Source organism: Periplaneta americana, chromosome 1 (genome assembly GCF_040183065.1).
Source record: "Periplaneta americana isolate PAMFEO1 chromosome 1, P.americana_PAMFEO1_priV1, whole genome shotgun sequence".
NCBI classification, from domain to species: domain Eukaryota; kingdom Metazoa; phylum Arthropoda; class Insecta; order Blattodea; family Blattidae; genus Periplaneta; species Periplaneta americana.
Window position 1 is genome coordinate 52,994,414 of NC_091117.1, and position 12,339 is coordinate 53,006,752.

At 36.1% G+C, this 12,339-nt stretch overlaps 1 protein-coding gene across 1 annotated transcript in view; it reads right to left on the bottom strand.

The window, feature by feature from the left end:
• LOC138694581 (hyaluronidase A-like) overlaps window positions 1-12,339 on the bottom strand; it is an 83,648-nt gene that overhangs the window by 20,412 nt on the left and 50,897 nt on the right. The window contains exon 3 of the mRNA XM_069818874.1: window positions 320-459. Within this exon, the coding sequence (XP_069674975.1) occupies window positions 320-459 (140 nt within the window). The remainder of the gene's footprint in view (window positions 1-319; window positions 460-12,339) is intronic.

A 12,339-nucleotide genomic window follows, 5' to 3' on the forward strand; every position in this document is an offset into this window, starting at 1 on the left:
TCATATGTAAATACGTAATAGCGATTATAAACAGGAAAATGTTATACGAGTCTCGAATTCGGGACCTCTCCTTTAACATTTCCACATCTGTTCACTGAGTTACTGCAGCTACGTGATGTCATGCAGTAAGAAAATACATTAACTTGCAAGGCGGCAGAGCGTTAAAGTCTTATGAAAACAACAAGCTACCTTCGAGCGTTGTAAAATTTAGTTTTCTTATATTTCGTCTTACATGATTAACTGCCATCAGGAACAGTTAATTAAATCGGTGATCCCAAAGGCTGCCTTTCTCTAGTTATTTTCTAGATTTCTGACTAACCTCTTTTTTTATGGCTGCGTCCGACCATAACGGATGACGTTCCCTTTCGAGCTTAATGGAAAGTGTCTTGTAAGGTTCGAGTCTCGCCCAATTTTGCCGAAAGATGGGACGCCAGAATTCGAAGTCGATGATACCCAAACCTGTGGTAGACAATCTCTTATTAGTATTTTATGTAATGATACTGTCATCTAGAGAGCTTATTCAGCGTCGAAATTCAACGTGTGATGAATTTCACCTCGAGCCCTCCATTAGGAACATGGAATTTATACATGCCATTAATCTACGACACGACACTTCTTATCTGAACAGTGTTGCCAGTAAGCACCAGACAACTCCGCTTGAAACAATCGAAACTTTAACAGTGATTTTCAACTTACCATGTTATGATGTCGGATAATGTTTCCTAACTTCCATATGATATAACTTACTTACCTGCTTACTTACTTACTTACTTCCTTACTTACTTACTTACTTACTTACTGGCTTTTAAGAAACCCGGAGGTTCACATAAGCCCGCCATAGGTCCCTATCCTGAGCAAGATCAATCCAGTCTCTGTCATCATATCCCACCTCCCTCAAATCCAGTTTAATATTATCTTCCCATCTACGTCTCGGCCTTCCCAAAGGTCTTTTTCCCTCCGGCCTCCCAACTAACACTCTATATGCATTTCTGGATTCGCCCATACGTGCTACATGCCCTGCCCATCTCAAACGTCTGGATTTAATGTTCCTAATTATGTCAGGTGAAGAATACAATGCCTGCAGTTCTGCGTTGTGTAACTTTCTCCAATCTCCTGTAACTTCATCCCTCTTAACACCAAATATTTTCCTAAGCACCTTATTCTCAAACACCCTTAACCTATGTTCCTCTCTCAAAGTGAGAGTTCAAGTTTCACAGCCATAAAGAACAACCGGTAATATAACTGTTTTATAAATTCTAACTTTCAGTTTTTTTGACAGCAGACTGGATGATAAAAGCTTCTCAACCGAATAATAACAGGCATTTCCCATATTTATTCTGTGTTTAATTTCCTCCCGAGTATCATTTATATTTGTTACTGTTGCTGCCGGGCATTTGAATTTTTCCACCTCTTCAAAGGATAAATTTCCAATTTCTATATTTCCATTTTGAAAACGAAAATCGTGTAATGGTTTTCATGTATCTCTTTTTAGTTGCCATAGGTTTATTTGAGCACATAGAACAACGTTTCCTTCTTAGCGGCCACCGTTTCTTGCAATGCGATTCTGATTTCGCTTTGATTGAAAAACAACAGAAGCTTCTCAACCGAATAATAACACGCATTTCCCATATTTATTCTGTGTTTAATTTCCTCCCGAGTATCATTTATATTTGTTACTGTTGCTGCCAGGTATTTGAATTTTTCCACCTCTTCAAAGGATAAATTTGCAATTTATATATTTCCATTTTGAAAACAAAAATCGTGTAATGGTTTTCATGTGTCTCTTTTTAGTTGCCATGGGTTTATTTGAGCACATAGAACAACGTTTACAATATTCTCGTCACGAGACATAATCATACACTTTGTCTTTTCGGGATTTACTTCCTCAGATATTACTACAGTTGATTTTTGTGTTTGGGGTCATATTAAATCAATTGTTTATGAAACCCCCATCGACAGAGCAGAAGAATTAGTTTGAATTATTCTTACTATCGACGACCTTTGAAGAATTCGTCGTTCAATCATACGACGTTATACTTCGTGTGTCAACAATGGCGGTCCCAATTTTGAACAATTCCTTAGTTTGTCAATACCATTTTGTTAATATCTGGTATTAGATAAAAAAAAAGTTACTGTGTAACCATAGAAAGTAAATAAAGTAACTGTGTCATGGAAATATCATATATATTTCGGTACATCGCAATAATATATGATTTGCGTAAAATAATCACTTAGTGATTTAAGACGGCGCTATTCCGTCGGATCTCGGCCACTTAGTAACTCTTAATGAGTGCACCTCTGCACATTAGTGTGTTGGACATGGTGCCACTGTCACATATCTGTTACACAGTGCATGAGGGTTGGCCACTAGAGGGAAACTAAGACGTAGAACTTAAACTGAGAGGATTCAATCCGGCATCGGAATTGGAATCCGGTGTGGCTTAGTGGATAGAGCGTCAGCACGTAGAGCTGAAAACTCGGGTTCGAATCCCGGTGCCGGAGAGAATTTTTCTCCCTCCACCCATCCTTCATCATATGGTAGAGCTGAGACGAGATGTTATGGCATCAACCTGCGCGAAGTTTTAAATTGCCGGCCAGCAGGGTAGAGGAGTGGGGGTTGTTTGGGTTACGGTTCTCAAGCTCAGAGCGGCAGGCATATCCGTTTAATCTCTTTCTAAAAACATTCGTCTTACCTTAATATCACCACTTTCCTACTCAAGAGTCCGAAGATACTTAATGGAATTACGCCCGCTATTTCATCTTTATATTCTTATTCTTCGTCCGAATCAGACGTTTGATTTGTGCTAGAACCCGACGTCCCTAAGTTTATGGAGATGTTCTCAAAAATACTGTCCATCACGTGCTCACATTCAATATAATTATTCTCTACTTTCTTCACTAATCATACACTGATATCCATTCTTGGAAGAAGCGATTACAGAGTTGGCCCCCGCTTATGCGTAGCGTAGAAATTATAGATGAGTCTTATGACTTCCTCATCAAAACTGTCTACAGCTGCAACAATCTTCTTCTTCGGCTGTGATATTTCCGGACTGGAGAAAGAATCTGCTGTTCCTGCATCAATATTTTTCCCTTATTTCCTGATTCTTTCCAAGGTTCGCTTTGAAATACCAGTCGCAGCCAGTATTCTTGCACACACCACACGCTTTTCAATGGAATTGGTATTTCATTTACAGCCTCTTCTGACATGAATTTCCATACATTGTGTGCTATTTCATGTCCTTGATTATGAACTACTCTATGATTTCACACCTTAGACAGTGCCATAATGAGGGCGCTCAGAAGGACAATGTTTTCAGTATTAGCAATAGCGGTAGTAGCAGAACGATCTGAACACTCGGAATGCCAGTAACCAACTAACCCAACACCCCTCCAGTTGAGTGTGAGGGCGAGTCCAAGGAAACAAACTAAAATTCGTCCCTCGCGCTGGTGCCATAACTTCTCGTCCGGGCTTTAACGCAGAATTCCTGCACGGAAATATCATTCGGTACATCGCATTATCTTAGTCACAAAGGCAATTTCGGATTGGAAACTTAATCATAGCCCTAACCATCATTATCATAATCATTAAAAACTGAAATCAGTTATAACGAACAGAAGCCATATTATAACAATAGAAACAAAATCACAAATTCCACGGTCTACTGATAAAGCCAAAGATTCTGCACAGGCGAAATGACCTAGATGTTTCAAGTGACTATGTATAATATTATTTGAAAACGTGGTTTTGGTTATTAATTAATTAATTAATTAAATAAATAAGTAAATTAATTAGTAAATAAGTAAGTAAATACATAAATAAATGCGTAAATAAATGAATAAATAAATGAATAGACAAATACATGAATAGATAAATAAATAAATAGGTAAATAAATACAAATAGAACGTAAAATAAATACCAGAAAAATTGAGGATAATAATTGGATACTTTAAAGTAGAAGGGTGCAAAGTGCCAAAATGAAACATTGGAGATAAGATAAAAAAATGTAGCTATAAGAATAATTGTACACATATTTGTGTCATGTTTTTTTTTTTACTGACAGAAAACAGCAATAGTACAGTGTTTACTCATTAATAATAGTGGTATGTAAAATACATTATTTCTCCATATTTAATTATATAACACAGATTGTGAAAAGAGTTAAGTAATGGGTACAGTTGCAGGTGCAAAGTCCAATACCTATTTTTTCTAATTCTGGAGCAATTTTTACTCACAGATCTGCCTGTAGAACTGCCTATGCTCCTTATTTGGAAGATAGGGAGTCATTGCTAGTAGATCCCCCTTCTTTTCTTCAGTATGTATGTATATATTGCGAGTAATTTTACGGCTGTCGCCGTCTCCCGCTTCTCAACTTCCAGGTACTCCGGTTTTGCCAATCGCCCATTTGTAGACCCTGCAGACCATATCCTCCTGAACCTCCTTGCTCCACTTTTTCATTGGCCTTCCTCTTCTCTTTTTTTCCGGGGGAGTCCAGTTGAAGACCTTTTCTTCAGTAATTTTCCTATTTTATGCTTTAACTTGAAACAATGCTGACTGCACATCTTTCATGTTTTTTTTTTTTTTTTTCCTTTTTAAGCACTTTAATGGTATGCACTGCTTCATTATCATGGGACTATTTCACAGAAACATCACCTGCTTTACTTTATTTTAGCAGGTTATTTTACGACGCTTTGTCAACATCTTAGGTTATTTAGCGTCTGAATGAGATGAAAGTGATAATGCCGGTGAAATGAGTCCGGGGTCCAACACTGAAAGTTACCCAGCATTTGCTGGGTTGAGGGAAAACCCCGGAAAAAACCTCAACCAGGTAACTTGCCTCGACCGGGAATCGAACCCGGGCCACCTGGTTTCGCGGCCAGACGTGCGAACCGTTACTCCACAGGTGTGGACCCTGCTTTACTAACATCATACTGAATGCAACATGCCTTAGAAATATTCAAGTTCTTGATGGAAATAAGTTGATCAGCAACATCTTGCATATTAAGGAAATATGACTCTAGCATTGAAACGGTTTGAAATGGTTTTACAACTTTATAGTCTTGTACGATTTTAAGCAGGTCACTAGGAATGAAGGCTTTTGTCACTTTCTGTTGTTTTTCAATCAAAGCGAAATCAGAATCGCATTGCAAGAAACTGTGGCCGCTAAGAAGGAAACGTTGTTCTATGTGCTCAAATAAACCTATGGCAACTAAAAAGAGACACATGAAAACCATTACACGATTTTTGTTTTCAACTGCACAGTTATCAGATTCTTCTTGTTTGTTATGTCCATATTCATCAGTTTTAGTACACATGAGGCAATCTCATTGGCACCTCTACTCGCGATGCTTTCATCCCACATACACATGTAAAACTGCATTGTGTCACATGCACAAACTCCAAAGTTATAACGTGAAAGCTGACATCTGTAAAATATTTCGCTTGTGTGTAAGTTTGGGCACGAACATGACCTGTTGAAGATCCATTGCATTCTATGATGCAGCTCATAGGGTGCTTACCGTCTGAAACTGCATGGTGCTGGCAACGTAACATCTAAATATCTCGCTTAAGAAACATAACTGGATGTAGCCTCTTTCATACATCATCCTCCTAGACACATTGCACTTTTCTGCATAATAATTTCGTTTTCTATGATTTTGGCACTTTGCACCTTTCTACTTTAAAGTGTCCAATTATAATAATGTTTAATACAGTTGGGGACCGAATGTAAAGCTTGTATAAATAAACTTAACAAAAATGCAAAATGATAGCGCAATGTTTTGACTAGTGAGTAGAGGCTATTTAGATTAGCATTGTATACATCTCAATACTGAATGTCAGGCGGGTACTAACTAACGCAAGTTCGAAGTATAATTCATGACCATTTATTATGTGCAGCACTAAACAAGAATTTCGTCAGTAATGAACAATCATCACTCATCAGATATATATCGCTTTACAGCTGCTTGCTTTGTCTAGTTCAGTCCAGTTCTATTCCAGTTCAAGTCCGATCCATGTTAGAACCGACTCTAGTTCATTCCAGTTGTACCTCACGAAGCTTAATTAAAATACACGAAAATAACAATACCAGTTATATTATTATATTTACAGGAGTATTTATGTGATCTAATAGGTTTCTTCAACCAAAAAATACAGTCCTATTTTCCAAATGTCATGATGCAAATAATCATCTTGCTTGTCCGTTATACCACAATCTAGTATATACAGTCGCGAATCTCAATACGTAGTAAATATGCAAACATTAGGTAGTTGCTCACCACTAGGGTCGCTAATATCGCCTCATTACAGGCAATGCAAAATAGTACCGTCACAGTCTATTGTTTCTAGCACCCTCAAAACTCGAGCTTCGTGACTGTATATAGTAGACTGTGGTTATACCATGTAGGTTGTGGGTTTCCATGCTGTCTTCTTCCAGATGATATTCAAATGAATATTTATTATTTAATTTGCTATCATCCATGTTTTAAATCCGAACAGACAAAGGAAACTGTACTGGTTAAACATCAACAGAGGTAAACAATGGATCAGACAAGGCTGCCCACTTTCGCTGTTGTTTTAACATACAGGATGGAAGTGAAATAACCCAGCAGATTTTCAGAGCAAATAGCTCATGTTGTATATAACAAAAAAGTGTTATACCATATTGGTGAAAAGTCCATAGTTTTTTCAGAAAAAAAAAGTTTTTCCCTAATGTTTAACACCCCCTTATTCGATAACTATTGCGAGTAGGAACGTGATTTTGTCCATATCGATAGGAAACCTAATAAAGAATAATTTATCCCTCTGGCGTATTTTAATAACGTGGACGGTTTTCGTGTAAATTTAATTTAAAAATCAATGATTTGAAGAAACTGAACGCTGCAACCACATTGCAACCTTGTAGTCAGAGAGGGAGGTTCGCGTAGTGAGACAGATCTGCATTCGTTGAACTCTTACATCTGTAATACGAGAGGAAAGAGGACTGTGTTAACGGTGATGTTGCCGGACTGCTGAAACTTCCAACTCAATTTTCTAATTAACAGTGCATTTAATCACAAAACGTAATATAGATTTTCAATTCATTAAAGTGCACCCTATCGTCCCTTTCAATCTGCAGAATTATTTCACTTCTACCGTTTATTTTGCTTGACTTATACCATGAATAAATGACAGAATATTTTAGAACATTTGATGGCATATGAAATAGAATGAATTATTTTTTTATTTGCAGATGAACAAGTTATAGTACATATTGTTCATAAAAGTAACTCCAAAAAGCAACTTTCAATTTATGGAAACTAACAAGCAATTATAATTTAAACATATAAATAAAAACACAAACTTATGGCATTTACTGGAACCCAGCACAAAACAACAAAACTAGTACCTAATTGATTTAATATAGCTGGACAAGTGACCTCTTACATAAGAGCTCAATATGAAACCCTAACTGGATATTAATGTTAGATAGGGGTTGCATTTTAGAACCCTATTTTTTAAATCAATACTATTGTTTATAAACAGTAGGGTCACTAAAAGAAATTTTAATACTTACAACTAGAAAATACATTTTAACATTAAGAAGAAGTCCATTTCTTCATTTATACTACAGACTTTAATTTGTTTATTATAAGTGAAATGTGTATTATGATCATTAATGTAAGAACGGTCAATTTCTGTACACATATGTTTTTGTCAGTAAGTATGTAATTTTTCAACAAACATTTTAAAATGTTTACATGTATGTCCTAATGTAACGTTTGAAGAAAAAAATATTGTTTGAACAAAACAGTGACGGGTCTCATAACCATTTTCAAAACACAGGAGTTGCTAACATTTTATAACCTCTAATTTAAGAACTTCATTTCAATATTAAGGTTATGAAACTATGGCATATTGTACTCAAATAATAACTGAATGTTAAAATAAATAAATAAAATTTTATATTTAAAAATTCTAGTAGGAGTTACAGTATTTTTTGAAAAGGGATCTCATATTCAGCATCCTCACCCTATAATACTCGCACATCTGGAATTGTTATGAGCAAAGACTACTTTAATACAAAGAAAAAATAAACTCCAGTTCAAATATGAATCACCGACGTTGACTCGCGAATTTGAAATAGGCCCGAATTCCTCGTTATTGAAACGCCTGACAGAGTAATATTGGCAAGTACAGCTGCGCACCGCAGTACGGTGGGTGGCCTATCTCTCCAGCTTCGTAGTGAAGACTACGCACATTCGAACCCACAGACTGATTTTCATTGCGCAGTGTAGTTGGGTCTGTGAAGCTTATTATGTAGCGTGACGCTTTAAATTAGCAGCGATTTCGTGTTAACAAAGTATGTTGTAGAGCTTAGTTGGACATACTTCAACTTAGCAATTAAGGACACTTTTAACTGTTAATTTCACTGTTTCTTGTAGGTTGAACGTAGTAGTAGTATTAGTAATAGTAGTATTTATTTATTTAACCTGGTAGAGATAAGGCCGTCAGGCCTTCTCTGCCCCTCTACCAGGAGATTCCAACTATAATATGAAGAATAAATTTACAATTAGTATTAGATTTACAATTACAATTACAAATAAAATTACAATTAATATTAAATTTACAATTACAATTACAATAAAAATCAAAGTACGAAAAGATTACCTGACTAAGTAAAGCTAGCTAATTTATCAACAGTAATCTCACTAGAGGTTTTGATTTATCTAGAGAAAATCAAAACTCGAGTGGGATTTAATTGACTATTACACGATTAGAAGAAAGTATATAAAGATTAGAAGTAACGAAGTACTCCAATACAATAAAATATTAATTGACTTACGAAAATACAACTGTCTTCAAATGTATTATTGTACCATCTCAACATTACAAATATTACGCTAGATGCATGCTAGATGGCAGTAGTGAGTTATGATTACTAGCAATGCCTTCTCGTCGAGACGTTCTCGATTATATCACGATGGCTGTGTTACTAGTCAAGAAGGCTTTGTTGATTCAGTTTCATTTTTATTAAAACAGTTGCATTCCACTTCAATTATCCGAATCCCAGTAATCAACGTCACTTGAAGATGATTTTCAATAAATCTTAATATTAAACAATCTCTGATACGTGACTATCCATAATATCATATAGCAGAAGCTATAACATAACCTAAATAATATACACAAGTGTTAGAAAAGTTTTAATTAACGACGATGACATAAAAAATAAACATGAATAATTTTAAAAGGAATAATTATTGAATGTACAATTTTCAAATTTGAATGTGGTTGGTGGTTCAATTGATGTTATATTGGACGTGTGCGTAATAGAAGTGGAACTCGTTGATGTAGGCCTACATGGTGTATTCAACTTAGTCAGGATTTCGAATGGTGCTCTTCATTTATTTGTAAATAGAATTTCAGAAGATGCATAGGTATGATCAGTGATTTTTATTAATTCTTGTCCTTGAATGCCAATGCGAGTAATATTTGAAACTGCTGTGCATCGATTGGAGTGGTTTGTAATTTCATATATATATATATATATTTTTTTTTTTTTTTGACGTCCAGACCAGCGCAGTTTCAAATGTTGGCAAACAAAGAAACAAATGCTAGGGACGCGATAAAGTTAAACAAATGATAGGGACGCGATAAAATTAAACAAATGCTAGGGACGCGATAAAATTGTGCGATAAGCAGCCATGATTGGTTAAAATACGTCCTTTCGTACCGTTTTATTGGTCAAAAGTAGTATGATGTAGTAAGAGTGTAATAGTCATAGAAAAAGAAAGAATATTTTATAGTTACTGAATTACAAATTAAACCTAGAATAGCAAAATTTTATAGTGATGAAATTACTGGATATTGAAATATTTTGTGATATTTACAAGAAATCAATTACTGACCAAGTGCCTAGTAAGTTTGCGTTTGAATTCAATTTTATTTCGACAGTCCCTGATGCTAGCAGGTAGCGAATTCCAGAGTTTTGGCAGGGCTATTGTGAAAGAGGATGAGTATGAGGAGGTGCGATGGGATGGTATTGTTAGTATTGTTTCATGACGAGAGCGTGTGTTCAGATTATGTTGGGAAGAAAGGTAAGTGAAGCGAGACGACAGGTACGAAGGAATAGAAGAGTTCAAGATTTCGAAGAGAAAGAGAAGTGAATGTAAATTTATTTTCTTATCTAGTTTAAGCCAACCTATTGCTTCCAGGGATGGGGTAACATGATCATATTTACGAAAATTGCTTACAAAACGTACACACACGTACACTTTCGTTTTGTTGTCGCTGGAGAGGTCAGTCAGTAAAATGTCAGCACAGTCAAAATAGAAAAATACAAGTGTCTGCACAAGGGACTTTTTTTAAGCAAGAGGGGAGATGAACATTTATCCTTTTTAGTACATGGATAATAGAATATACTTTTCTGCAGGTTTCTGTGATTTGCAAGTCCCACGATTTGCATACATCTAAGCAAGAATATGTGAAGTATCCCTTATAAAACATAAGGACTTTTCAGAGATATTCAGAAGATATGTGGATGAGCACCGTTGATCATTTTAAATAGATTTAATGACGTTGTATCTACAACAAGGTTACATGGCGTCAGTGTGAAATGGTGATAGATAGTATTTTGGTGCGAGGAGATCGAAGACTCGCCATGGATTACCTTACATTCGCAATGCAGTTGAGGAAAAGCCCGCAAAAATGCAACCAGGTAATCTGACTGGAGTAGGGTTTCAACTCACGTCCAAGCGCAGCCGGATCACTATAACATCTCCTTACCACTGAGCTACAACAGTGGCTAGCAGTGGTGAAGTGAGTGGGCAAAGGAAATGTCAGTAGTACGAGAAAACCTGGGCCAGGGGTTCTTAAACTTATTTGGCCAAGAACCAAAGTTAACTGGGCGATAAACTTGCGCAACCCATGGGCCTGTTTTGAAGTTAAACAGTGCTATTGTAATAAAAACAAGTAAGTAAGTGTAGGCATTATTTATTAATATAGAGTTGTAATATTTCTTAATAAGCAATAATTATAAAATATAATCATAATCCCAAGTACTTTAATTCACATTTCCTTATTTTTTTTTTTTCAGGAAGCTACGGCGACACATCCCGAAGCCACGGCGACACTTGTTTGGGTCGCGACCCATAGTTTAAAAACCCCTGACTTAGGCAGTTCATCTATAGCAATGGCGGGCACTCCTGCGGCATTGCCGCAGTGATATCAGACCTCAGCAAAGCATCAATTTACCCCCTACCTTCCCCTTCACCCACTCCATGAAAAACTGCGTGTGTACGTGGCGGATTATACTGGACTGCTGTACTTCGGAGCTTCACTAGTGATATAATGTCTTTCGCAGAATCATATGAATCGAGAGGATATCACACTTACAAGAAAGGCGATTCTTTCATTTCTCATGTTTAGGATCAGTTATAAATAAATATTCAGGACGCGAACTTAAATATGTACATTCTTAAAATATATCACCTGTTATTCGAGTTCAAAGAACACAGATTCAGTGATTTTCAAAGGATGGAGAAAGACTTCAATATTTTTGCCACTCCTTTTCATGTTTAAATTGAAAATGTTGTCCCTGAATTGCAGTTAGAGGTACTGAATTTGCAGAATGATAGCCTCTTGAAAGCAGAATGTGAAGGTGTGCTGGGGGTAAAAATTTTTTAAAAGATGTCCATTACTACATATCCACTGCTTAGAGAGTTTGCTTTAAAAAAATTAGTATACCGTAATTTCCCATAACTATGGTCCTGGAACATAACTATTGTCCACGATACAACTATTCAAATTTTGTACTCCATAACGTAGTACAGTCATGTCAATTGATGCCCATGGGCGTAAGCGCGCGCTTTAGAGCTCAGGAGAGCCTGAGCGCTTTACAGTGGAAAGGAAAGAGACAGACGAAAGAGGTAGTATATGCCACTTGGTCGAGCTACTGTAAATGCAGGGATGGCCAGCACTGATTCAATGGATAAAGGGAAGAGAACTTATTAAAATTGTATCCATGTTAATTTTTAGATTTTTCTGAGAAGTATGAGTGCATTATAAGAATGTAAGTTTTAATTGTAATGCTCATTTTTCAGAACTTTGTTTTTTTTTTAATTCTCAATTTTTTTATAGAAAAGTGAAATTTTCAGTTATAGGCCTATTTTTTAGTACCCTTACAGGTACTGAAACAATGTTTTCGTAAATCTAATATACCGCAAATACGTATTACTGAAGATAGTGTATTACAAATTTTGAAAATATTGGCATGGAAAATGTTTGTAAGGAAGTGAATTAACAAAGCAAATACTGTTACATCATAAGCAAAGGATATGTGCCTATGTGTTGTAAA